General features: G+C 43.7%; 3 protein-coding genes across 7 annotated transcripts; 1 reads left to right on the top strand and 2 right to left on the bottom strand.

Moving 5' to 3' along the window:
- The first annotated feature begins 10,650 nt into the window (after window positions 1-10,650).
- Window positions 10,651-15,258, top strand: LOC101764204 (cation transporter HKT8). 4 transcript variants are annotated; one of them, XM_022826464.1, is made up of 3 exons: window positions 10,651-11,864; window positions 12,841-13,083; window positions 14,975-15,258. In XM_022826464.1, exons 1-3 carry the CDS (start codon window positions 10,685-10,687, stop codon window positions 15,013-15,015), a joined length of 1,464 nt encoding a protein of 487 aa, XP_022682199.1. In that variant the 5' UTR covers window positions 10,651-10,684; the 3' UTR covers window positions 15,016-15,258. The 4 variants fall into 4 exon arrangements, with proteins under 4 accessions (XP_022682199.1, XP_004968910.1, XP_004968907.1 ...); XM_004968853.4 differs by having other exon boundaries at window positions 10,651-11,856; XM_004968850.2 differs by lacking the exon at window positions 14,975-15,258 and adding an exon at window positions 13,194-14,089 and having other exon boundaries at window positions 10,651-11,856.
- A 1,650-nt stretch (window positions 15,259-16,908) lies between these two features.
- On the bottom strand, window positions 16,909-18,503 carry LOC111257333. Its single transcript, XM_022826674.1, has 3 exons — window positions 18,146-18,503; window positions 17,856-18,067; window positions 16,909-17,757 (listed from the first exon to the last, which is right to left on the bottom strand). The coding sequence occupies exons 1-3, from the start codon at window positions 18,501-18,503 to the stop codon at window positions 16,909-16,911; spliced, it is 1,419 nt and encodes a 472-aa protein (XP_022682409.1).
- A 4,368-nt stretch (window positions 18,504-22,871) lies between these two features.
- On the bottom strand, window positions 22,872-26,055 carry LOC101765566 (WAT1-related protein At5g64700). 2 transcript variants are annotated; one of them, XM_022826539.1, is made up of 7 exons: window positions 25,829-26,055; window positions 25,695-25,757; window positions 25,002-25,118; window positions 24,290-24,542; window positions 24,029-24,187; window positions 23,195-23,343; window positions 22,872-23,112 (listed from the first exon to the last, which is right to left on the bottom strand). In XM_022826539.1, the coding sequence occupies exons 1-7, from the start codon at window positions 25,999-26,001 to the stop codon at window positions 22,989-22,991; spliced, it is 1,038 nt and encodes a 345-aa protein (XP_022682274.1). In that variant the 5' UTR covers window positions 26,002-26,055; the 3' UTR covers window positions 22,872-22,988. The 2 variants fall into 2 exon arrangements, with proteins under 2 accessions (XP_022682274.1, XP_004968911.1); XM_004968854.4 differs by having other exon boundaries at window positions 22,872-23,109; window positions 25,829-26,051.
- Window positions 26,056-27,715: the final 1,660 nt, after the last annotated feature.

Consider the following 27,715-nt stretch of genomic DNA (forward strand, 5'->3'; position numbering starts at 1 on the left):
ACAGGCCCCACCGTTTCTCTGAGGTGTTCCAGGCGGCGTAAGTTGTGGAACAATTCCGCAACTCTTTAGATGATTGCTAAACTCGTGGCTCAAATACTCGCCTCCACGATCAGATCGTAAGGCCTTAATTTTCTTGCCACGCTGATTTTCAACTTCATTCTGAAATTCCTTGAACTTTTCAAAGGTTTCAGACTTGTGCCTCATCAAGTAGACATAGCCATATCTACTAAAATCATCAGTGAAAGTTATGAAGTATTGGAATCCTCCTCTAGCCGTCGTGCTCATTGGTCCGCATACATCACTATGTACGAGTTCCAACAAGTCTACTGCTCTCTCAGGAAATCCTGTGAAAGGCGTCTTGGTCATCTTGCCTAGAAAGCAAGCCTCACATGTCTCGTATGATTCAAAATCAAATGAAGTTAGAAGTCCATCAGAATGGAGCTTCTTCATGCGCTTTTCACTTATATGACCCAAACGACAATGCCACAAGTAGGTAGGACTCAAATCATTAGGCCGAGGCCTTTTAGCACTTACATTACAGACAGGTGAACCATCAAGATTTAAAACAAATAATCCATTCACAATGGGTGCAAAAGCCATAAACATATTATTCTTAGAGATCACACAACCATTGTTTTCACTCGCAAATGAATAACCATCCTTCATCAAGCATGAAGGACACAAAATGTTTCGACTTAAACTAGGAACAAAATAACAATTATTCAACTCCATAATAAATCCTGACGGGAGGTGGAGTTGCATCGTCCCGACGGTCAACGCAGCAACTCTTGCATTATTGCCCACGCGGAAATCAACTTCTCCTCTTTCCACGCTTCTACTTCTTATCATTCCCTGCATCGAATTGCAAATGTGAGCAACCGATCCGGTATCAAATACCCAAGAATTAATAATTGTATCAGCGAGAAATATGTTGTCTATAACATTAACAACAAGTGTATCTGAGGTAGAAGTACTCTTACTTCCGCCATTCTTCAAGGAAGCGAGGTACTGCTTGCAGTTTCTCATCCAGTAACCAAGTTCATGACAGTAAAAGCACTCTTTGTCTGGAGCAGGTCCAGGTCCAGCTTTAACCTTGGGCGGTGGGTTTGGCTTGGACGTTCCAGCCTTGCCCTTCTTCTTCCAAGAATTGCCCTTCTTCTTAAAGCTAGGCTTGTTCTGTATCGCCATCACATGGCTGGTACTAGCGCTTTTCTTGATGTCAGCCTCTGTTGTTTTAAGCATGCCACACAGCTCATTCAGACCCTTCTCCGTCCCATGCATATGGTAGTTCGAGATGAAGTTCCCATAGCTAGGCGGAAGAGACGAAAGAATGAAATCAGTGGCCAACTCTTGGCCCAGTGGGAAGCCTAGCTTCTCCAACCGTTGAGTGTAACCAACCATCTTGATTACGTGTGGTCTACTGCTGCGCCTTCTGCTAGCTTGCTCTCAACAAAGGCCTTAGACACATTGAACCTTTCAGTCCTGGCCTGTGTTTGGAACATGTCTCTAAGCGCCACGATCATATCGTGCGCCTCATGGTTTGTTTCAAACTGCATCTGCAGCTCGGGTTCCATGCAAGCAAGCATAAGGCAGCTTACTTCGAGGTTAGCATCACATGCTTTCTTGTAAGCATTCTTAGCAGCAGCGGGTGCATCATCAGCAGGTTCTTCTGGTAGTGGGTTGTCTAGAACATCTTCCTTTTTCTCAGCCCTGAGAACAATTCTCAGGTTCTGGATCCAATCCGAGTAATTTGTTCCATTCAACTTGTCCTTCTCAAGGACCGAACGCAAAGCAAACGGTGTAGTGCTGCTAGGTGCCATTTAATCTACAACAAAGTAATGCAAAATACACTAAGACAAACGTATCCATGATAGAGAAAATCACATTAAACTATTTTAACAGAATCTACTCCCACTAAAATCAATATCCCTCTATTGAAACTTAGTGATTCAGGATCCACAACTAACAAGTCCACTAGTGAGCTTTAGCATCACCGCTAGCAAACAAGGTAGATCGGTAAGCAACTTTTGCTAATCATATCACATATGACTCCTGTTGTTGGGTGACATCTCTATGTCTCGGCGCCCAACCTTTATGCCCCAAGGTCCTTAACCGTTAAGATATCCTTGTTAAGCAAACCAACCCTTATGCGTGTAAGTGTCCGACACAAACCCGTCTAGTCAAGGAAAACTAGTGGCACCCTAATTTCATAGACCCACCACTAATTGTACAAGACATGGGACGGTGCAAGTTTTAGTTGGGAGGGCATACTAACTTAAACTTTGTGAGGGATCGTTCTACTTCTAACATCACAGCATGCAGAAAGTAAAACATAAACAGAATAGCATTCACACAGTTGTGACACAGTATGGCCCGTTTTCATATGGTGATCTCCATCTCCATAGAACCTGTTCACCATGGTGATCTCCATCTCCATGTTCCATGTGCGCCATCCTCCTGGTGATGAGTCCTCCAAGAACTAGAACATGCTATTACACCTAATAGCTAGTAAAGAATCTAGTAATGAAGATTACATAGTTGCTTGGATCATCACAGATTGGTACGCAGACCATTAAATACAATAAAGTGACAACACATATGGCTCCTGCCGTGTTGCCGTACGCGTGACACGCAGGTCACGAATGAGTTACACACATGCATCACATACACAAGGGGGCCATACTGATCACAAGATACATACATACATCCTGCAAAACAGAGTTAGGCGCCCTAACGTTCCAAACTTTGGAGGCCCGAAACTCCATCTTCCAAGCCGAATTTGGGAAATCTAATTTCGCCGAAAACGGTGAAGCGTTGAATTTTATGTGTAACTTTTTCTGTAGATCAATTTTCATACAAAATTCGCCCCGATCCAAGATCGTACCGAAAAGTTACGGCTGATTTACCGAAGCATATGCATACGGCAAAAATCCCGACCCCGGCAGTAGATCTCATCTACTATTGCACATCTAATGCGCCTGGCGTATGACCCTGGATCTCGATTCGACCAATCATATTGATCTTCGCTCACTGCAACTGGATTTACGTGTATCACTTAACTCTGATTGCGGAAACCGACCGGTAGGAGTATGTCGTTACACTACCATTGCAGCAAAGGCACGAAACCAGGACATAGATCAAACGGAAAACTCGCATATCTCCTTACGCACACATCCCGAATCCAAAACTAAGCAGCTACGGCTCTGATACCACTGTTGGGATACGAGGTAGGCCACACTAGCGCAATTCAAAAATTCTACCGCGTATAACCAGGAAGAACTGTCGTATAAGGATCACGGGATTACCACTCGACGCACTACTGGTGCGGAAGATGTAGATATGCGTCGATGCAGTGAAGACGATCACATAGTCGTACGTAGTCGATCAACGTAGTCGTACGTAGTCGATCACGTCCAGCAGCTCCTCAGCAGCTCGTCCACGTGCAGCAAGATCGCCTCCGGTACCGCGGCTCGTCGTTGGCTCGTCGTGGCTCGTCGGCGGCTCGTCCAAGTGCTGCAGGCGCAACACCTCCAAGGTATCCACACGTCCAGGGAGGAAGCGTCGCAAGCCGGACTGCTAGATCCGCGAGTTGTAACAGGCGAGGGCGTGGGAGGCGCGGCAGGTGTGTTTCGCCAAAAGGTGTAAACCCTAGGGCGCCCCCACCCCTCTATTTATAGAGGTTCCTGACGGGCCTCTGGATCCGAGGCCCATTAGTACTTCTAAACCTAATCCAACTCAGATCAGATCCGAATTGGGCTTCCAGCCCCTTAAGTGTGTGACCCTATGGGTTCGGATACGTATAGACATGGCCCGAGTACTCCTACTCGGCCCAATAGTCGGTAGCGGCCTCTAGCAAGACGTGCCAACTCCTATACGCACATGAAGATCATATCAGACGAACCATCACAACATAATATACATGCTATTCCCTTTGCCTCACGATATTTGGTCTAGCTTCAAGCTGACCGCTCTTTCTCGATCCTGTGATTCGGAATCCCTTTGTAGGTTAACTCTTAACCGTACGTAGCATGGCCATGCATTTTCGGATCCGATCACTCGAGGGGCCCAGAGATATCACTCTCAATCAGAGAGGGGCAAATCCCATCTTGATTGACCATGTCTCATAGCATGCTTCTTGACAAACCCGAAAGCTACCTTTATAACTACCCTGTTACGGCGTAGCGTTTGATAGCCCCTAAGTAGGTCGATCCACATCTAGAATACATGCGACAATCTCAGGTCTAAGGACAAAGCGTATATGTTGTTTAAAGAGAGAACTACTTCTCGTGTTGGGTCAGTCCTAGCACATGTCTCCACATGTGTCCACATTATTAGTTCAACATCTCCATGTCCATGACTTGTGAAACATAGTCATCAACTAATACATGTGCTAGTCTAATATTCATGTGTGTCCTCACATGAACTCCGACTAGGGACAACTTTAGAATAACCATACAAGTAAAGAGTTTCACATACAATTCACATAATTGCAAATCAATTCAAGTAGCCTTTAATGGATATTCAATGAACACAACATACAAATCATGGATACAAATGGAATATCATCATCTCTATGATTGCCTCTAGGGCATACCTCCAACAGTCATATCTTCGCAAGCTTAGCCTGTAAGCCATCTTGAAATATTGCTTGCTAAAAACGAGCACGGGAGGGGGTCAAAAGACCTAGGCCGATTGGCCTGGGCCCTTTTTGTGCCTCCTTCAAGGCTTTATCCAGAAAATGCATATTTAGCCCAATTTCCTGTGAAAACAGAATATCCTCCAAAATATCTTGCATATGTGAAAATAGGGTTATTTCAGGTGCCAAGTGGTGGGTTAGTATAAGAATATGGAAGAAACACTAGTTAAATGGCATAAAAATTGTGTCAATAATGAGCGTCAACAGCAAGCAAACCACGGGACTCACTAGATCACCCCCACAACTCCTCTTCTTCTTCTTCCTCTCTCTCTCTCTCTCTCTCTCTCTCTCTCTCTCTCTCGCTCTCCTACCTACTTGAGCACGGCTACTAGGCAAACGGCCAGAGGAAGGACAAACAAGCAAAAAGAATGGGAAGGAGAGGAGAGGTGGTGGATTTAAGGGTGCAGCCTTAAGGAGGCAAGCTGTCCCCTTTGAGCAACCGTGCAGGGTGGTGGGCCTAGCCCCTGAAACGGTGTTGGAAACGTGAACCAAGGGCGCGATGTGCGTGCATGGCCCATGCCATCAAGGCACGACAAGACATGATGGCATAGCTGCCAGGTAGCACCTCAGCTCCCATGCGACGACCCCTCAGCTGCTCTGCCCTAGTGGTTGGGCCAAGCCCAAGTAGCAGGCCAGGATACGAAGGCTGGCCCAACAAACAGGCTCGCAGCCATCCTGAGGCCCAACTAAGCCTAGAGTTAGGGACGGATGGGCTGAGAGAGTCCTAGCGATTGCGACTTGGGATGCCACATGGCCCCCGACCTCCTCCCACCGTATCTGAGTACTGATGACAAGTCTACCTTGGTTATTCCTAATGAGGGAAGGCAACGACCCCTCCAACTTCCCACGCAGGAGGTCGGGGACCAAACGGGCTGACAATGAGGATTAACGAGATGTCTCCCAGTGACACATAGCCAAACTTTCTACAATTGGAGAGGCGATTGGGTTCCGCTCAGATTTCCTAGTGACGCTCGAATGAGCGCACTTACCCGACCAGCCTGGTAGGAAAGGAGCCACTCCCCGCAAAGGGACCATGTGGGGGACGATCCCAACCACATGACCGCAATTCCCCGGGAGCAGCGCACCAGCCCCCGAGGCCAAGAAAGCCATTTGCAGCATACACCGGGGATAGAAATTATTATTCCATGGAACAAACATTACAAGAAGGGCGTCCAAGATGCAATGTATAGATACAAAAAATGCTGGTGTTGCCGAGCAAGGCAACACCTAGGGCCCATGGGAAATGCTGCTACAAGGACGGCGTGAAGCGGCAGATTCTCACGTCGTTGAGTTTCTTGTAGCATCAGCACCTCAGGGGCCGCCTGTGCGGAGGTGGTACTGAGGATAAGAGCACTTTTAGCTCCAGCAAGCGATGCCACCATCTCCCCTGGCAAGAGAGCCAGCCACGGCCACTCTCAAAGCCTCCCATTAGAGGCAAGAGGGGGGTGTAGTCATACCCAACAGGCTTAGGAGCAGCGTCATGGTGGCCTTCATCGAGCCCGCTGGTCCGCCAAGGAATCAAATGGGGGCTCCAAGGCTCCTAAATAATTCCAGAAGGACCTAGAGGCTGTTCTTGCCTGTTACCAGTTCCTCCCACTAGATCCGCGAGGATCTTGGAGCAGGATCGGCAACGAGAATGGAGGTGCCTCAGACCCCCTGTGGTATGCCCAGCCGCTCGCTGAGATTCTTCTAGCACCAGGGAAAGGCTGCACGGCCACCAACCCAGAAGAGTCAGAGATGCCCTCTCATCGGCCTCATCCATCTAACCGCACTCAAAGGCACTTTGTAAGAGAGGATTGGAACCCCAGGTGAAGCACGGCACAGGCTTTATTGCTCGAGCGTAGGGTGAGGCTCAACAACATCATAGGGCATGCCATGGTGCAAAGGTTGGACCAGCCGGGTGGAGGCATCGCAAGCCCTAATGCCCCAGCAAACCCACATGAACGGCAGCTGGGCGGGAAGAAGCCTTGAGCAGGGCCTCGGGATTCCGCATCACAGGAGCCCCCAAGCGGACTAGTCCTGGCCATGCACCAGCACGCAACCATGAGAAAACCAAATGCTCAAGAAAGATCTCCTAGCGGTGCCTGACGGCGGCAAGAAACGAGCAGCACCAGCATTAATAACCTTCTGAGCGAATCTCTGATTCCTCAGAAGCTCGGGGGTTAGACCTAGTGGGTCCGCTCACGTGAACCCACAAGACGCCTCAACCATCGAACATCATGCAAAAAGGACGAAGGAGCCTTCCCCTTACCACAAGGTCGGAAGAAGCCTCAGGGCCTATTGACGGGTTCCTAACTAGGGGTACCCACCAGCGAAGGGATTTAAGGCAACTAGGTGCAAAAAGGCCAAAGGCCTAATAGTAAGAGGCGTGCTCGAGCCGGCCCAGAAGACGTTGTGGCCTACTTCTCAACCTTCCTAGTCAGGAGCCAAGGGCCACAATCTACCGATCTAGTCAGATCGGGGTGGAGCCGGCAAGAGGCCCATAGCGCCCCACCCACTCCTTGACCAGGGGTGACCGACACCATACTAGGAGCATTAAATGCGCGGCATGGCTCCCTCCTGACTGCCCCATGCGGGGACGTGGCCCGGCAGAGGGAGCCGACCTTTAGCCGGGGGGTCTGATCTAGCCTCTTTTCTAACTCTCCCGCATTCATTCACACACACACATGTACCCACGCATCGCTTGTTTACAAGCCCCCATTGTAAGCCTAGTGCACTCGATCTAAGGAACACGACTCCTACCGAAACTGGATGTAGGGATCTTCCTAAACCAGTATAACTCCTTGTCTCTTGTGTGTTAGCCATCGGAAGTGAGGAGAGCGCGGCGTATAATCACTAGTTGGCGGTACGAAACACCGACATTTATGTACATAGTTTCCACTGGATTCTCCTTATAATTATGATTGATCAAAGCAACATTATTGTGTTTGATTCGTTGAGGAAACCAAAGGATGAGTACCAAGACATTCAAGACATGCTTAAATTGTAATAATTATGGACCTTCATCTCTATGCAAAAGTTTGTTTCCTAAATTTTCACCTAACACTGTATCATTCACTATTTTAATTCGCAGTACATGGAAACGATTCCATAAGACTCACCATGGTGATTTCAAAGAAAAACTTACATTCTATAACGCAAATATTTCATAATTTATGTTTTTCCACTAAAGTGCGTGAGATAAGAACAAGGGAATAATTTATATGGATAATGCATCTGTGAGCACATACACCATTTCATGAGGGACAAGGTGCTATAGGAGGAAATAACTGTATGTAAAATAAACTTATTAATTATTAATCATTTTATAGCTCTTTTTATTTAATTGTTGGTGTAATATTCACATATTTTGAAATTATAGATGTGGCGGATTCACGAAGAACTCTTGGAGAAGGAAAGGCTTTTGGCAATACAAGAAGCACTCATAGGATTTCTAGTGGACGAGGTGATAAATCCCAAAGAAGAATTTTATTACGATGGACATTCAATAGCCGAACCGAGCAACACCACGATGGGAGGATCCTAAGAATTAAGAGGACAAACTATTGTATATATAATAATTATATTAATACTAGTTTAATTTATATAATATACTAAGAATTGTATATATAGTAGTTATAATTAATATTATGCATATACTATCATGAAATATATGTACAACATGCATACAATACAACCGTATACGTTTAAATAGTGTACACTATGGATGTATACGTATAGGGGTGTGTGTGTGTGTATATATATATATATATATATATATAAGTGAAGTAACAATTAGCATTAATATGGAAAAGAATTTAGAGTAAGAAAAAAATCTTTAGTCCCCGTTGGTAATACCAACCAGGGCTAAAGAGGCCACGTGCATGCGCCTGCATGGGTCTGTAGTCCTAGGTGAGTGACCCGGGACTAAAGAGAGGGACCTTTAGTCCCGAAAGATCGGTCCCGGTTGGATATTCAAGAGATATGACTCTCTCCAACCGAAATTAATGCTTACTTTTCCACAATCTCTAGCCTGTCTTGTTCAGACCAGGTCCGTTGCCTTTTTTTTACTTAAAAGTGAGTAATGAAATATCATAATCGTCCAAATTTTTGAACAGATGGTGATTCTAATCGTCCAAATTTTTGAACAGACGGTGATTCTAGTATTAGACTGGGTCGCTAATATGTTTCTGCTCGACTCCCAGGCTGTTCACATCCCCTTTTTTGTAAGGTGCACATCCCTTTTGAGGGCTTCCTACAAGTCTTTTCACAGAGTGAAAAATCTCTTATAAAGAAGTAAAAATTTTACAACGGCATAATAAATTCAGAATTCGGTGCTGAAGTATGAGCGGCGAGCTAACGCAAGAACTGCCCTAGAGGCCTAGAAGAAGCATGGGCGGCACAGGTGCACAGCTAACGTGTGGTACCGGTGGTTAGTTGCTCGTCCAAGTTGCCCAGCGGCCAAAGACCCTGCCCCCCACGTGTCAAGAGCTGGTAGGTCAAGCCAAAATCAATTTATTTTGATAGTCACACTTCAAAGGTTATATCCCACTAAACAATGATTCCGATTTCTCTTGTGCTAAAAACTTTGTTGACACATGGGCCGGGGTACACAGGTCATAGTCGTAAATAATATGGCTTCAGCATTGTTTACTTGTTTATATAATTTGGATTGGCTCCGATCTAAATATTGAAGCATCTAAACACTTTCGTACCTTGGGTAAGGTCATATTTCGGTGATAAATGAGAACCGTATCATTATGACTAACAAGTGTATTTTGAAGGATAACTAAAATTGTTTAAGTCACATTGAGTTTTATGAAAGGAGAGCCCTCAATTTTATTTGATAATAAGAAAGGAAAGAGTTTATGCATGAAAAATAAGAATATAATCTTTCTAGATCAAGAGTGTCGTAAGGAGATGGATGACACTTAGAGGAGTACAAGTTTTTTATAGTTTTCAACTATTTGGCCATACTATTAAGGGAGCTTTCGAGTTAGTAGTTTTATCGAACGAGTCTGGTCATGAATAGATGCACACTTGAGAAAGGCTAGCACTAAATACCTCGAAGAAGTCATGAATTTTCCTCTTATTATCCCAGGAAAAAAATCCTTGAAGAGGTCATGAATATATTACCTCTTATTATCTCGGAAAAAATCTGTGGCCTCCCAGAACATCTATTTACTGTTATTTTTTTGAGGAAAACATCTATTTACTGTTACTGGCAGGTTGCCTATCACGCTAAAATCATCATGCCATTAATTTCTAGAAAAAATACAAGTACTGGTGCCGCCACAATGCAAGGTACCTATCCAACTGTATGCTCAGCTCAGTTTGTGAGAAGAGTGCCATTTCTGTAAATTAATCTTCTGATGAATTATATCAAGTAACAAGCTCCAGTCAACTTCTTTTCCTAATCATCATGAATGAATATATAACGAAAGTATGGCGTACGTACTTATTAATTCTACAGAGATGTGTCATCTATCTGACTTCGTCGCACAGCATGAATACTTTTGCTTTGCCAACATTGTTTTCTACGTCTTGTGCTGCTACAAATGTGAGAGAATTAAAGTAGACCTGACCTTGTTAGAGACTTGGCACTGTATGAATTTGACAATATCACTGGTTACGTTGTTTTTTTTTTTTTTGTGTGCGTGTGTGTTTGGGGGGGGGGGGGGGGGGGGGGGGGACGTTGCTGCTACTTGATACTGGTGACGTCGACGTAAAGCTTGGGCTCTACATTTCATTGTTGTTCCCAGAAAATATGTAATTCTACTAATTTGTTGGGGAAATCCTGAAAATTGTATCATAGGATATGCATTCTAGAGTCCATAGTGCACTTGCATGATTGCATTGAGCACAATCAATGATAAGCATTCCAGTTAGTTCCCTCACACATGCACAAGACTCCAAGCGGCCACCAGCGACCACCACCGTACCTCTCTCTATAAATAGCCTGTCTGATTGCTTCACAACAAAGTCAAAACGCAACACTCCATAGAGACTATGGGTCTTTGGCACGTCCCCAGTAGTAGTAGTTGTTCTCAAAGGTTTTACCACCTTTTGCTCTTTCATGTGCACCCGTTCTGGATCCAACTCGTGTACTTCCTCTCCATCTCCCTCTTCGGTTTCATGATGCTAAAAGCCCTGCCCATGAAAACCAGCGCGGTCCCAACACCCTCGGGCCTGGACCTGATCTTCACGTCTGTGTCCGCGACGACAGTGTCGAGCATGGTCGCCGTCGAGATGGAATCCTTCTCCAACTCCCAGCTCCTCCTCGTGACCCTCCTGATGCTCCTCGGCGGCGAGGTGTTCACAAGCATGCTCGGCCTCCACTTCACCTACACCAAGCTCAAGAAGAGAGAAACACAAATACCCCATGATCTCGACGGTAATAACGGATCACCGCCGCCATCGCCTAGCTTAGAGCTCAGAACCATGGGAGGAGGAGCCCCAGCTGCCGTCGCCGCACTAGAACAAATGGAGACAAGGTTCAAGAACAACCTTGATTTCACATCCATTGCTAGGACTAGGATGCTAATGTTTGTGGTGTTGGGGTACCATGTGGTGGTGCACCTCGCCGGCTACACGCTCATGCTAATCTACCTCAGCGCCGTCACCGGCGCGAGGGAGGTGCTCATTGGTAAGAAGATCAACCCGAGCACCTTCTCCATCTTCACCGTCGTCTCGACGTTCGCGAACTGCGGCTTCGTGCCAACGAACGAGGGGATGGTGTCCTTCAAGTCCTACCCGGGCATGCTCCTCCTGGCCATGCCGCACGTCCTCCTTGGGAACACGCTCTTCCCCGTCTTCCTCAGGCTCTCCATTGGAGCGCTCGAGAGGGTCACGAGGAGGCGAGACCTCGGCGAGCTGCTGGTCAGCGGAGGAGGAGGAGGAGGACCTGGACGAGCTGCCGCCACTTCCACCATAGGGTACGACCACCTGCTGCCGGCTGCGCGCACGTGGCACCTGGCGTTCACCGTAGCGGCACTCGTGGCGGCTCAGCTGGTGCTCTTCTGCGCCATGGAGTGGGGCTCCGACGGGCTGCGGGGGCTCACCGCGTCCCAGAAGCTCGTCGCGGCGCTGTTCATGTCGGTCAACTCGCGGCACTCCGGAGAGATGGCCGTCGACCTCGCCGCCGTGTCGTCCGCCGTCGTCGTGCTCTATGTGGTTATGATGTACGTACGTAAGTATGATACGACGATCGAAAGATCAGTGTTAAGGCTTATGATGCGCAGTAACATATATGCTAATACTTATATGCATGGCACTACTAGTTATAGTTCATCATGTTTATTATTAGTTGCATGTGCTCATCGTCCACTAACATGTCCAGAGATCAAATGGTTAGATGTTTTAATTATGTTCCACTACTAAATATATAGTACTACTTGCTAACCCTGCAAGCTAATCATTGTGCCATGCACGACACATGCTTAAGCACGCTGAGAAACTATGTTCTCAGTACCAGGGGCCTGAAGTTGGACCAATTTTCAGGCGTCAGGTTTGTGGCCGGAAAGGTTAGGGGTGGGTGGTTGCCAGGGGAAGGTTTCCATGGTTGCCGAAGTTAAAAACGGGTTGGTCCGCAGGTAGAGGGAGGGGGTGGCACGGCGAGCTAGCGGATGTGCCGGTGGCTGAGGGTGGCGGAGGATTGCCAGTGGACTGGGGAAAGCGAAGCAGGTTCAGGGCAGATCAGGGCGGCGGAGACGCAGCTGAGATGGGTGGAAGTGCGTGGACGGGACGTATAGGTCAAAAAAATGCCCGCGTGTGTGACCGAGGAAGGAGCGGTTTGGCTCCGAGCTGAGGTTGAACATTAGACAGTTCTAGTTGGATTCGGATTAGAGCCAGGATTGATCGCTTGAGGAAAAAAAACAGACACCTACCTATGCTGTTTCCGTTCCAAACTATAGTTCACCTTAGTGTTTTAAGCCAAACTTCTCTAACTTTGACCATAATATAAAAAACATCTAAGACATCAAATTAGTTTTGTTGAACCCACAACAAAATATATCTTAATAGTGCAGTTTTTTTGGTCTCTTAGATGTTATTATATTTTCTATAAACTTGATTAAAGTTTGATTTAGAATAATAATAAGTAAACTATGATTTGGAATGGATGGAGTCATAACAAAGCTTACTCGGATGTTGTCTTTGGTCTGCAGGTATCTACCACCTTACACCACATTTTTGCCCGTGCCGGTGGAAGACGACCACCAGCATAGGGAGGCACAGTCCGACGAGAAGAGCAAGACCACCACCAGCAAAAATATTTGGCAGAAGCTGCTCATGTCGCCTCTCTCGTGCCTCGCCATCTTCATCATCGTCATCTGCATCACCGAGCAGCGGCAGATCGCCGACGACCCAATCAACTTCAGCGTCCGCAACATCGTCGTCGAGATCATCAGGTGCTTAATTATTACGTCAAAAAATGTCAGGCAATATTATTCCATCTTCGTTCCAAGAAAAATAATGGATCTTCGGCTCAACCAAACCACTGTAATATAACATGTGGCAGTGCGTATGGCAACGTGGGATTCAGCACCGGGTACAGCTGCGGTAGGCAAGTGAAGCCCGACGGCAGCTGCAGGGACGCCTGGGTCGGCTTCTCCGGGAAGTGGAGCAGGGAAGGGAAGCTCACGCTCATGGCCGTCATGTTCTATGGCAGGCTCAAGAAGTTCAGCATGCATGGGGGTCAGGCATGGAGGCTGGGCTAACGGTTTTAAAATTCTATCACATATGCGCGCGCGTTGTACATTTCTCTCTACGCCCCATCCTAGCAGCTATAGATCTACTGCCTGATTCCGAAGAGTGGCACTTGAACTAGGATGGAATCGTGTGAATGTATCACCAAGGCTAGTGAGGATAACGAGATGGTGCAATGAACCATGACGATAGCAGGCTCGTTTGTGGGCTATTGTGAGCTGCCTAATTTTGCTCCTCTGGTTCCGGACCAACATTGGGAGGTTCTGGTCAACACTTCATGTCTGTCCAAAAGGGAAGGAGGAAGAGAGGACCATGGTCATATCATCTGAGAATAACAGATTGGGACATGATTTTGTGTACTGCTCGTGCTTGAAAAGGAATGGTTATGGATGAGTGGATGGCAGAGGAAAATCCCATTCCAGGATACATCTTGTGTTCTGTTTTAGCAGCACAGCACAAAGTCCTGAAAAGCGTCTTCTCTTCATGAATTGGGTGGTACGGCGGCATTGCCATGGAAAGAAGGGGACACAGCACAAAGGGATTTGGATTTAGTGGTACCGATTACTCGTCTTCAAGAAGAAATCTCTAGGTCTGACATTAGTTGCACCTAGCAATGGCCTTGTCGAATGGACTGGTTTGAATAATTCATATATAAAAATCTATGATTTATGCTTTACTGTTTGAACTATGGCCGTGATGGTGCACGCATACACTGTTTTCTTGTTGGCGGCGTTGTTTTAGACAACTTTTCTCGTGATCCAAGTATTGCCATAGTAGGCCCATAACTGAAGATCAAGTTATGTGTTGTGTAGTTTGCTATGACATGATATTTGACATCATGTCATTTTGCACGCTAATTAGTTATGTAGATATCGGGACGTAGCACCTTAATATAATGGTCTAATTTAATGAAGACAGTGGTGAAAACTACATTTAGAAAAACCACGTCGGTATCCAAATAAACAGCATCCTATATTTGAGTAACACAGCTTAGCCACTCTAGAAGCAACTGCAGAGGCGGCATCAGTGAAAAAGCATTTACCAGCAGCAGATGACTGAGTGGAGCATCTACAAAAGATGGACCAAATATTCAAAGTTCCACAATTACCGGTCCTATTCGATATGGAGAGGGCGAATAATATGGCTCCTTGGTAAAAGCACTGAGATGCCGAAATTCCAGTTATCCTTGCACCTTTTATCTTGTGCATGATAGTCAACTTTTATCTTGCCGTTGCTGCTTTTAATTGGTTTGCAAACCGGAGCTTTTAATTCCAGTTCTTTTTTTAATGGAACAGGAGGCCCCCTACTAGGTTATATATTAAAAGAGGGTAGGCCCCTACTAGTTATATATTAAAAGAAAAAATACATTTATATATTAAAAGAAAAAAATTTACATCAGAGTCAAGAACAAGAAAAAGGAAAAAAGAAAAATTACAAAATAGACTATAACCATGAGCCTATTGCCGGATGATATTTTGCCTTTGCCCTATATAAAACTCTGGAGAATTTCTCTCTAAAAATTTCTTTACATCTTTGTATTGTGGCTGTTGATCTTCAAAGATTAAATCATTTCTTGTTGTCCATATACTCCAGGACATGATGACTATCACCTCCATGAAGAAGGGTTGTGCTAATTGAAGTTTAAAAGATTTCAGAGTTTGATATCTAGTCATATTGTCATCAACCTACAGACCAATCAAATTCCAACACTATTTGGAGAAGGGGCTTATATAGAAACAGACGCAAGACAGATTCCTCTATATTATTCTAACACAATACACATGTGTAATAGGGTAGTTGCATAGATTTCCTCGTAAGTAACTCCCTTGTATTAAGCATGTCTTTCAGAAGGAGCCAGAAAAAGACTTTGTGTTTTACTTGACAACTGCATTTCCATAGCCATTTGTATGCTGGGTGGATTTGCATATGACCCTTCATTGTTCCGTATACCTTACTCGGAATATATAGACCATTTCCCCATATGTATGTCCAATTATCTTCTGAACTAGCATTATACATGTGATGAACTAAGTTTCGTAATCAGTTGTATTAACTATAAGCTTTAGTAGAAAGTGGTAGATGAAAGAGAGAATGGAAGGTAGATACAGATGTTGCCTTGTGTAGGGTGATGCCTTTATTCTTTCCAAAAGAATGGAGCTCCGAAAAAGTAAGCTTTAAAACTGAGCCACACCATAGATCATCCCACAGTGAAATTGATTTGCCATTCCCAGGACCAGGGATTGCTATTCTTTTATACCGATCTAATAGCTTTATGATATCCCTCCACCAAAAAGATCCTTTCTTGTTTATCCCTAGCAACTGATCATTGTTATAGTAACTGTTCCATATCAAGTGAACCCAAGACAGGTCTTCATGATTTAGGAACTTGTGCAAGTTTTCTAGTAGTAGAGCTTCATTTTGCACTTTAAGATCAGTTACTCCCGATCCTCCTTCTTCCTTTGGTAGACATACCATTGGTCATACAGCTTTGGGAGGTTTCTTGGCATTTAGATATGATCCTCTCCAAAGTAGATGATTTCTGTATTTATCAAGTTGCCTCAACACTATTTTATGAAGTTTCATGGAGCACATTAGGAAAGTAGGGGAGGAGGATATTACAGAATTCACTAAGGTTAGCTTTCCTCCCCGATGAAGTAAATTGGATGTAATAAGGAGTCTGCTCTCACACTTTTTGACTAAAGGCATGAAGTCTTTTATTAAGGGCTTGGTATTTCCCAATGAAATTCCTAGGTATGTGAATGGCAAATATCCAATCACACAACCTAGAATGTTTGCTAGAGATGTCATTGTTTCTCCTGGAGTGTTAATTGGGACTATCATTGATTTGCTGAAGTTGACTTTCAAACCAGATGCTATTACAAAATTTTCTAGAATCTCTTTAAGCAGTTGCAGTTGGGCTTCATTGCTTTCCATCACGATAAGTGTGTCATCAGCATATTGAATTACTGGGCTAACCTGGGGGCTGCCTTCACCGACCTGGAAAATCTTCCAGATTTGGAGCCACTCCGCGGATCCGGGCTCGTATCCGCGTCGTCAATGCACAGATCGAAGAGCGGGCCCACAGTCAGTCCGCGTACCCCTAGTCCACAGCTACTCGATATATCAATAGTGTAAGAAACCGATAATTTAAAATCATATATTGATGTACCTTGGGTATATTTTTAATGAAGGTAATTTGGATTCAAATTTTTAATAATGGCATATGTGAGTATAATGTTAGTGGTGGGCAATTTAGATGCAAATTTAAGGGGTTATTTGAGATGAAGATCATGGGTTACTTTAATTTATTTGATGGTAACCACTTCTTAAATCAATTTTAGAAAATATCATAGATCCACTCAATTCATCTAACATATCATCTAGCCTAGGAATAGGATGACGATATCGAATAGTGATGTTATTTATGGCTCTACAGTCCACACACATCCTCCAGGAACCATCTTTCTTTGCCACCAAAATCATAGGGACAGCACAAGGACTTAAACTTTCACGCACATAACCTTTATCTAAAAGTCTTGTACTTGCCTTTGAATTTCCTTTGTTTCTTCAAGGTTGGTGTGGTATGCTGGACGGTTTGGAAGTGCAGCTCCAGGGACGAGATCAATTTGATGTTCAATGCCACGCAAGGGAGGAAGTCCAGCAGGTGCCTCCTCTAGAAAAACATCTTCATATTCCTGTAACACACGTGCAACAACACTAGGGACAGATGTTAAGTCGTTAGCTGAAAGCAATGTGTCCTTGCACACAAGTATGATCAATACTTGGTCTGGGTTTTTCCTCACATCTCTCATTTCAGATTTGGTGGTCATCATCACTAAATTCTCTCCCTCTTGTTTCTTGTTTTCTCTCATGTTTAGCTTGTGGCTCTCACTCACCAATTTGTGGAGGGCACTCGAATTCTTTTTCTCTCCTTCTTTTCCACTCTCATTCCTCACATTGGAGTTCTTTTGTAAGTGCTCAGTGAGGATTTGCTGCGGTGTCATGGGTTTACGAATCAACTCCTTGCCCTTCCACTTGATGGTGTATTGATTGGTCCGACCACAATGTAGAGAGGACCGATCATATTTCCATGGTCTTCCTAGCAGCATATGACACACTGTCATGGGTGCCACATCACACTCCACAATGTCAATGTATTCACCAATCTTGAAAGGAATTTTCACTCTATATGCAATCTTAATTGAACCTGAATTATTTAACCATTGCACATGATAAGGATGAGGATGTTTCAGCAGCTTTAAACCAAGCTTGTCAACCATTTCCTTGCTAGCAAGATTGTGGCAGCTTCCACCATCAATGATTACTTTACACACCTTGTCTTCAACCTTGGCTCTGGTTTGGAAAAGATTGTGCCGCTGTCCATTTTCAGCTTCACTCATTTGCACACTCAAAATTTAAGTTGCAACAAGAGCAGCTCCAGTTTCAAATTCACAGATGTCCTGCTCCAGATTACCTTCCTCTTCAACCTTTTCAGTTCTTTATCACTAGCAGATTCATACTCTCCTTGGTCATTTACAATAATGGTCTGATTATTTGGACACTCCTTTATAACATGACCACAACCACCACACTTGAAGCATTGAATCCCACTACTCTTGGTGGAAGAACCCACTGAAGTAGATGATGAGTCTGCTGATTTGTTCCTCTCATTTGGAGCAGCCAACTCTTTAGCACTAGAAGCACTAAAATTGCTTCAGCATGTACCACCATTTGAGTTGGAAGTTGAACCTCTACTTGCACTACCTCGTGGTGTGAATTTGCTTCCACTTGGGGCACTTCTCGAGCTGAAAGATACTCCTCTATTGGGCTTCATGTCCTGCTGCAATTGTCGTTCAGCTTTGCTTGCTTGATGGACCAACTCAATAAGATTGCGGTATTGCTGAAGTTCAACAATACGCTGAATATTACGATGCAGTCCTGACATAAAACGTGCAATTGATTGCTCTTCATCTTCATATACATTGGCTCTAATCATTGCCTTCTCCATTTCTTTATAATACTCATCAACACTAAGGCTTCCTTGCTTCAGATTCTGTAGCTTGTCAAAAAGATCACGACGATAATGTTTGGGGACAAATCTTGCCCTCATTTCTCTCTTCATTTCAGCCTATGAACAGACATCACCTTAGCCAGCTTCTTCTCTATCATTTAGCATTTGCTCCCACCAGATTAGAGCATAACCATCGAACTCAAGAGCAGCCATGGCCATCTTCTTCTGCTCAGAATAGTTGTGCAAGCAAAATATTTTATCCACCTTCAATTCCCATGTAAGATATGCTTCAGGGTCAGACCCGCCATCAAACTTGGGCATGGTGGATTTTAACTTGCCAAACCTCTCCTCGTTGGGCTGATTACGCCCACGATTCCCGTGGTGACGTCGACGGTTATCATGATGGGGCTGATCAACCTCATTGTCTTCTTCCTCTTCACTCCCACTTCCCTCTAGTTCAAGACCTCTCTTATGGCCACGACTAGCACCTCTACCACCATTTCCACGTCCTGGAAGTGGAGGTCTTCTTGCATTTGCAGCAGCTCGCTCTCTACGTCTTTGTTGTTCTCTTGCAGGTCGAGCAGCAGCTTCTTCTTCCGTTTCATCAACTTCTTCTTCATGATGACTTCCATTTGCATTATCACGAGGTGGATTTTGCAAACGGGCCATAAGTGCTTGAAAATTATTCGTTAACTCTTCCATGCTTTGCTTCAACTCGTTAAATTGTGTCATGGTGACACAATCTTCAATCTGATCTTCACCACTCATCTTCCTGTGAAATTAATGACAGCAAAGCAACAAATATATGTGGAATAGGAAGTTATATGTGGAAACTCACAATCTCATCTCTCTTACCAACTGAAGCTCTTATGAATTCCTACGGATTACAGAAGGGCCAAAGCGCGATGGTATCACGAGAGTGATGGTTAAGCGAATACAAGATCAGTGTTCCTATGACGGTGGCTTTTAAGTGGAGCTTGGTGGGGAATGATTCACAAGGAATGCAATCTGAATTCTAGTTGTTGTAAAGATAAGTAACAATCCAAACTAGAGATCCAATGCCTAGTGCTGATCACGAGATATGATTGATGTAACCAAAGCAACTTGTGGTGTACGTTCAACACTTGTGCACATCAACAATCTGATATTTCTTCTTTCTTTTCAACACTTCTTTTCTCTCTCTTTTATTTAACTTTTCTCAACACTTTTTTTTTGCAACTTTCTTTCTCTTCCTTTTTTTTTGAGATATGATAGGCACAAAGGACACAAAAAGATGATATGATCAGCAACTAAACAAAGACTCTAATGGACAGAAACTTATCAAAACTCACTAAAATGACAGATTGAATCAAAGGGTTATGGCAAATATTTTTCTGGCTTTTTAGTGGATAGGACGAACACAAAATATATTTAGCTAAGGGTAAAAGAAATTCCTACCATGGCAACTGAGGCTCTGGTACCAGATGATGGGGTCTTAGTCCCGATCTTTACGATGTAGGATCCCGGTCTTGATAACTAGCCGAAGAACGGCCGATAACTTGCTGCAAGCAGCAATAACTAGTGCAACCTAACGACGTGCACAAGGAGCCAACCACAGTCTCTATACGGCAACCTGAACCAAGGATTCGCCCAACCACACTCTCAAAGAAACCAACCTACGCAACCTGGAATCAATGGACCAGGAGCTAAGGGTAGAGATCTCTCTCTGAATTTGTTAGCACACAGCTGAACAGAGGGGTTTGTATTTGGATTATCAAAAGTCTTTAATTTTCTTAGGAGTACAGGGATATTTATACTAGGAACAGCCCTCCTAGATAGGTATAAACACGAGATAGAAATGAAGAGTTAGTCATCAAGAGCTCCTGAGTTGTTCCCACGTGGCTGTTGGTCTTCTGCATAGTCTTCAATGTTTTGGTCATAACTCCTTCTTGGGAAGTCCAAATGACGTGTCGTTAGTTGCGTTGGAAACTTAACTTGATACACTTTCACACCATGTGTAGTATGTTCCACAAAATCTTGTACATTGGTACAGTTTTACACGGCAACTTTAGCTTCATGCAGGCTATTGAGCTTCTGACCAGTATGCATTAAAACTGGTCGGGCGCCAGAACGGTTTCTCCAAACTGGTTGAGGTTGTTGTCAATGGAAACTAGACTTCAAGAGTTTTCCAACAAGTACACATTGACCTTCATAGCTTTTGGGAATCAAAAGTTATGATTATTTCTTTCAGACTGTTCTGCAGAACTGGACGAATTTGAACGTGGTTCTTCTTTGTATTCATTGCCTTGTGTGTTCTTATCATCCTCCGTGGTAAAGCTGAGTAATAGCAATGTACTCGACTTAGGAAGTGTATAATTCTCATTAATATTTAAATGAACTTCACAAAGTAGTGCATTCACCTCTTGTTGTAGTTCCTTTGCTCGACTACGTGTAATTGGTCCTTTAAAGACTTGGGCTGGTGTAGTTGTGCTCGGCATGGTCGGTGTGGAGGTCGGCGATGTAGGTGAGGCCTGCATGGTTGGGATGTCCTCATCAGTTTTCCTCCGCTGTGATTGTCTAGTGCCGCCGCCGCCGTTGCTGCTCCTCTGAGAGAGATCCGAGGTTGAGTGCATTTTGCTGCGGGTGAAGCCGGCGGATGCGCACCAAGAAGATGGGGAAGAAACCCGAGAAGGCTCAAGGCAAGGCTCCAGCGGCGGGCAAGGTGAAGTCCAAGAAGGGGAAGGAGCTGGTGTTGCTGGTGCCAAAGGTGGGGCCGATGAATCAAACTGCACCGCCGCCACCCGGAGCGACGTGGCAGCATTCTGTGATGAAGGAGGAGGCCGTTCAGGCGCTTGTTGATGCGAAGCTTTTGCAGCCAAAGGATGTACTCGAGTGGCGCCTTTTGCGAATGCGTGGCAGTTCGAGGAACATCCGAATGAAACGGTGATGCTTGCACACTTTGTGGAGAGGGGGTTGGTAGTGCCCACCTCCGACTTCTTCAGAGGTATCCTCGAGTATTACAAGCTTCAACTTGTACATTTGAACCCCAATGATGTACTGCATATGTCAATTTTTGTGCACCTTTGCGAAGTTTACTTGGGAGTTCCGCCTAGCCTTCAACTGTTTAGGAAATTATTTTGCTGCAAGCCTCAGCCCAGTGCACTTAGGACTGAGGTCTTTGGGGGCGCCGGGTTCCAACTCAGGAGCTCGGGTGCGTATATTGACTATAACTTGACTGACTCCCATGGGGAGTGGAAGAAGAGGTAGTTCTATATTGGGAACCATAATCCTTGCTTGCCGGTTGTTACTGGCCACACACCAAAGCACGCAGAGAATTGGGTGAGCGAACCTGAAGATACCCTGGAACTCGACCATTTGCTGCACCAGATTACCGAGTTGAAAGCACTTGCTCTGACTGGTATTAATGTGGCGGCCAGTTTTCTCAAGAGAAGGGTTCAGCCTCTTTAGAAACGGGCTCACTCGGGGGTGAGTACTCGGGTTTTAACGATCCATCGCGTATGTCTGCTGAGGATATTTCTGATGATGATGTGGAGGCGTTGCTGGCCAAGTTCTTCAGGAACTATCAAGGAGTGCCAGTTATTCCTTCAGCGCTTTGTCAGTATGATGCTTGGTATGAGCCAGAAGTGGTATGGCCTTTCACTTGACTTGTACTTTTTGAACTTTTTGAGATATTTGTTTTGAATACCGACTTGTTCTTGTAGTCCGGAGTCCTTGCTGGCTATCTGGCGCAATCAGAAGAAGAATCTGTTGTTGAGGAGTTAGAAGACGAGCCCTTTCCTCCCATGAAGAAACGCCGAGTAGTCCGCAAGAGGCCTGCTGCTAAGTCTACCTCGACTTCTCCACCTGAGAAGTCCCAGGGTGCCAAGGTATGTAGCTGGGTACTCGTAGCTGATGGATTTTAACTTGTAATCTTTTTGGTCACTTTATCTGTCTCAAAAGAATGACGACGCGGCGCTTGGTGACGATGAGGCTACTTCGGATGAAGTAGTTGTGATCGCTCAGGGTGTTGAGGTTGCGTCTATTGAGAAGGTGCCAGAGGAGGTGCCACCAACAGATGCCGGAGTAGCCCCTGAGCTGACAGTCCAGGCTCCATCGGCTACCGCGCCACCAGTCCCTGACCAGGCGGTCCTGGGTTTGCCTGCTGGAGTAGCGGACGGTGTTGGGAAGGGAAAATCGCCAGTAGTTGCTACTGGTTCTTTGTTGTCCAATGTGATTGCTAGTGGTGAGCGTTCGTTCCCGACTATTTTTGTTAGTCTGAGTTTATTGAACTGGACTTTCCACGTTGTTGCGAGCCATTAGTACTACTTCTTTTCATTTAATTACCAGCTCCCCTCAATTCCTCGATAGATTATCATCACATCATTCGAGTGTTATGTAACATAGAGACACAAGAAGGAAAGGTGCAATATAATACTGCACCAATAGTGCATAACACACTAGTTTGAACCTTGATACCTTGAACAAGAGATGACATTTACAGGAAATAGAAGAGTAACATAACTTCAAAATTCTCTCAGTTGATCAGTAACTACAAAATACAAACCAGCCTGAAACTGCCATTGAGTTTTGATGTACAAACAGAATCGCTAGTATGAGCTAAACTTGTGCTGCCTCTACTGGAGCAGCCATGTGCTGCTTCCTGACAACTACATGCTCAGATCTCTTTGCCCAAAGAACACTATACAGACCACCAACCATAATTACTCCACCTAAGATACTGCTGGGAAAAAAGATGACTTCCTTGTTAAAAATCGTAAATCATCTTCATTATATTGTTAAAAGAAATCTGAGGGCAGACCCACCTTCCCAAGGTAACTGCTTCTCCGAGAAACAAAGATAGAATTATTGTGACAAGCAGGGTTATTGGCATTGTCATGGCCAAGAAAACAGGTCCGCTCTTATCAATCACCCATACTTGCATATAATATGCAACTCCAGAAACAAGTATGCCCTGCATGATGTGTTCAGCACTTTCAAACAACCAAGCATCACATTCATATTGTTGGTAGTGCTCTACCTACCGATGGTCATATGGGAAAAGCGTCAATGGGACATAAAATGCGCCTCCATTAATAAAACTATAGGGTTAATAAAAAAATACCAATATACTTCTGTATTGGTGACTGGGAAAACACAATGAGACAAGTGCAGAATATATATAACAACACGGATAAAAAAACATAAATTAGGTTAGGATAGAATGTCAGCCGTGCTGAAACTTAGCTAATTGTACTGATACCGAAAGACACTTCAATTTTTATTTGAGTCCTGACACATTTAAGTGAGGCTCTACTATATAAAAATAATCACATCTGTATGGGAATGGAACTGTTGAAATCCTCGCACTCAAAACAGTCCATTAGCTTAGGGGAATGTACAATATAATTCTAAACAGGTCCTAAAGATTAGTGAGCCTCAGTTTGATCCCATTACCTTTGTTCCACTTGGATAAACAAGGAGAAAACATAATCTAGAAACTTTCATTTGTTGATAATTCTATATCGTATTATTAATTTTCTGCAATTCACAAAACACCTTTTTTCGAAGAATAAGAAGTTCAAAACTAAATGCTCATCTGTAGCTAAAAATAAAGAGGCACTGGTAACGGAATCTGATCGAGAAGATATTGAACTTACAGAGTACACCACAGCAATAAGACGTGCGTCTAGGCCTAACCTCCATTTTGCAAAATCTCTCTCAGCCACTAGGGCGATAAAGAAAGATTGAATTGTTGCAAAGATCATCTGGAGAGTTGTGTTGAGCAGCTTAGATGGATATGCTTCCAACATGGGCCCCTGAGAACAAGTACTGTGCAGGTAAATGTCATGAGCAAGCCAACAGTTCTGTTTGATTATGTTCTTTGAACTTGTAAAAAAAAACTCCTGTAACTTTCATACCTGAAGAACTGTCCAAAGAGCCCAAGATGTAGTTGATAAAGTAGTCAGGAAAATTCCTAGTATCCAAGTCCTTCTAGGATGAGCAGTAGCCTCACCATGAAAGTTACTTATGTGATGAAAAAGATGGTGGTGGTTGAATGATTTCATTTCAGGTCCTTGGTAAAATGCAAGTACAACGACGCCTGCAAGGCTGAACAGTATGCCACAAACTTTTGCAATCCCATGGAACTTTTTCATGTTCAAAGTCTCCATCCTACCAGATATAGAACGAAGAATATCCAAAATTAATCTAGTCCACCTCCTCAAGTTAACTTGTCCAAAGGAGACACAGATCATACATAGTATTTGTGGTAGATTGCAAATAGCAAGAGGCTCCTTTACTAAACTTTAAAAGCTCGTAAGTTTGCCAGATCGCTCTAGGTTCACTAAAAAGTTCATGTGATCGTATGATGCTTTTGACACTATCAATACTTCCATCATCAATTTGTTTGACAGTCACTTTATAAGCTCCATTTCGTGTAAGACTGGATCCAATGGGACATAATACAATAGGTTGAACAACTGATTAGCTAAATCTACTCTAGTTTGGAAGGTGCAGCTTACGCTGTGCGTGCTTTAGTTCAACATTATAATCCTCAAGTATGTAAATTATGGGTCCAATATTCCAGCCTTCCTAAGAAAAAAATGCAAGTTTCAAAATAAAAACCCTCACCCCAAAAGAACAGCCAGAAAGAAAGCCACTGCTGGCAGTAAGTTAAATATTGCAGATGATGCTGTTGCTGAAGCATAACTTAGACCAAGGCCATATATGTTTATTGCTCCAGAAATCCTAAAAAAATAATAAAAAAAGATATGAAATGATTAGTGACTGCTATAAGTACAAGTAAGTGGAACAAATAGAAATCATAAATACTGCTGGTTATGAACAGAACAATCCATCGAGACTACTTAAATATCTCAGTTTTGATAAGTTCTGCATATATCTACCACTATCAGTAGAAAAACTTGCGCTGTTCTATGTGCTGCTAAAGGCTAGTTTGTTGTTAATTGTTGCTGAAACTAAGTGTATATATATAATAACAATAGGGGAAAATAACAGAGAAAAATGGGATGAGACTGGGAGGAAATATTAACAAATACTGCACTTTCACCAAGAAAAGGAGAGATTAATGGACGAATGACTGAACGAGGAAGCATAACATCTTTGCACAGAGGTGGCAATAGTAGTTCAAGCATAGATCTTTGATAGGACCTTCAAAAACAAGGTTTTGGAGCCCATGCAGTTGAACATGAAGACTCTGAAAACTGTTGCTGCTTTATCATTGAAATCTATGCAGCTTGGTAGCAGGTCAATACCGATCATTTGGCCCTCCCAAAAAAAATGACAACGATCAAGCTCACCTACCCGTATAACGCATGCACAAATAACTTCAGAGAGACTTTGAATGAAAGTGGTGGAGCAGTTTTCCTGCAGAAAGAAGCCTCAATTCCATTCCCAAGGTGGTATGTAAGAAAAATATGTTACAAGACTTGTATTACCTTTCAAGAACAAAAGCAACCGGCACCAAGAACAGAATAGCAATTAAATGCCTATAGAAAACAAAGACAGTCGTGCTCATGCCTTCATTGAAAGCGTTTTTGGTTACTATCTGCATGCCTCCATATATAGCCCTTAAGAGAAACGCGACCACAAAAGCTGCTCTATTGCCCATTGCTACAACAGTCTCTTGGAACTTCTGGACACGGTCGTTTATATAACCGAGATGGGGAGATTCTAGCTACATAATGCAGGAACATTTTTCTTTATATTATCAAGTAGGTGGATCTTAGCAAGCTATATAATGCGTCCTCACTTTAGCGTCAGCATCCATTGAACTTGATTGGTAGGACCTCTAACAAAGGTTAACAACTTGGGCGATGCATATTAACGACACAGAGACCGTACAAGTTGCCCCCATCCTGATTGAAGCCTAAACATAGGATACTTAACTATTTGAAGGTTGACGACAGATGTGGTGATAAATGATAATTCCTGCAAACTGTAAAATCGAAAATCTCAGTTGATTCTGATGCAAAGAAAGGGTTCCGACAGATATTGGAACATTTCGAGGTTTAGAATTTTCAGTTATAAATACCTTAGGCATCAACTTTTAGGGGGAAAAATATAATAATCTCCACTAGAACATCCACTACTAGACAACACTAAATCTATTTGATTGAGGATGCACGACTGTGCTATAAGTGCTAAAATAAATGGATGCATCATACATGTTCAAGCTTTTGCACCGTTCTACATCCATAGAAAATAAGTTCTGTGCAGTGGTAAACTACAGTGCAGTTTATGGCTTAGCATCTTGTGCAATGGAATCTAGTAAGAGTTTCCTAATACATTGCATGGAGACTATTAAGAGTTTCCTAAAATCCGATACAATGCAGAACAAAGCATAAGATTCTGGACATTCATGGCTCCATTTTTAGAACCATAATATTTTCGCAAACAGTTTCTCCGAGTTCTAAATCACTTTGATACAGCAGAATATATGCATATGCTAGATCACTTACTAGGCTAACATGGACAACAACCCCATCACACAATTTTTCACACACATGAAAACAAACATCCAGCAAAAATCGGCAGTATGGCATTTCCTCCAGGTTTTTCGCTCAAGAAAGAAAAAGAAACATATATACAATGGTTTCTCTTGACTGTGGACACATTTTTCTCTGAACTAAAAGAGTATCAGTATTATATTTAGCTCCAGAGAATGATTTCTGCTGATTCAATTACACCCTCATCCATTGGCATCTACAGAAAGAATGGATGGGAAAATATTCGAATTTGTTCTCACAATTAAAGCTGTATACGGCTTCAATCATAACCATCCGTAGTGAGAGATGTACGTGTAACACTATCCCAAGAAATAATCGCACTTTGGGACATCCTGATTCCACCGACACGGTGACCTTTATGTGTTGCTAAAGGAAAGCATCAGCTGCGCCATTCAACATGTGGCACTGTGGGTTTCAACAGTCATTGCATAGGTACTTTCTTTATGGAAGAACGGGAGAATAATCTTATGTTTGAATTAGTATATATACTGACACGGTCATTTCTTAGCATTGTCACCAACAGTTGTAGACACAAATCTCAAATCAGTTGTGTAATTGCTCAATGAGCGAGGTGGTTGATTACCCTTGCATACGTAGTAACAGTATGTAGGAGGGAAAAGATCCTGCGAGCACGTAACCTCTATAATGCTAGTGTGTGCAGTAGTTAATTATTCATGTGAACCTAGATCCTAGGAGTTTTTGGATCTAGTTTGGTCAAGTTAAGTCGTGTGAGAGTCTAAATTAGTACTTTTTTATTTTAATCAAAAGTAGATAAAGTAGTAGTCTTCTTAAGCTTCTTGGAAGACTTAGCCCTAG

The sequence above is a fragment of the Setaria italica genome, chromosome V, assembly GCF_000263155.2.
Source record: "Setaria italica strain Yugu1 chromosome V, Setaria_italica_v2.0, whole genome shotgun sequence".
In the NCBI taxonomy this organism is placed as follows: Eukaryota; Viridiplantae; Streptophyta; class Magnoliopsida; order Poales; family Poaceae; genus Setaria; species Setaria italica.

Excerpts from the sequence above, each read along its gene's own strand:
- LOC101764204 (XM_004968850.2), top strand. The coding sequence starts at position 10,685 with ATGGGTCTTTGGCACGTCCCCAGTAGTAGTAGTTGTTCTCAAAGGTTT. Across the intron at positions 11,857-12,840 it reads GTGCTCTATGTGGTTATGAT|GTATCTACCACCTTACACCA; the intron begins GTACGTACGTAA and ends TTTGGTCTGCAG. Across the intron at positions 13,084-13,193 it reads ATCGTCGTCGAGATCATCAG|TGCGTATGGCAACGTGGGAT; the intron begins GTGCTTAATTAT and ends AACATGTGGCAG.
- LOC111257333 (XM_022826674.1), bottom strand. The coding sequence starts at position 18,503 with ATGAAGAGAGAAATGAGGGCAAGATTTGTCCCCAAACATTATCGTCGT. Across the intron at positions 18,068-18,145 it reads AAGCAAATTCACACCACGAG|AGTTGGCTGCTCCAAATGAG; the intron begins GTAGTGCAAGTA and ends CTAGTGCTAAAG. Across the intron at positions 17,758-17,855 it reads TGAAAAGGTTGAAGAGGAAG|CGGCACAATCTTTTCCAAAC; the intron begins GTAATCTGGAGC and ends GAAAATGGACAG.
- LOC101765566 (XM_022826539.1), bottom strand. The coding sequence starts at position 26,001 with ATGGGCAATAGAGCAGCTTTTGTGGTCGCGTTTCTCTTAAGGGCTATA. Across the intron at positions 25,119-25,694 it reads TTTGTGCATGCGTTATACGG|GATTTCTGGAGCAATAAACA; the intron begins GTAGGTGAGCTT and ends TTATTTTTTTAG. Across the intron at positions 23,113-23,194 it reads GAAGCAGTTACCTTGGGAAG|CAGTATCTTAGGTGGAGTAA; the intron begins GTGGGTCTGCCC and ends CTTTTTTCCCAG.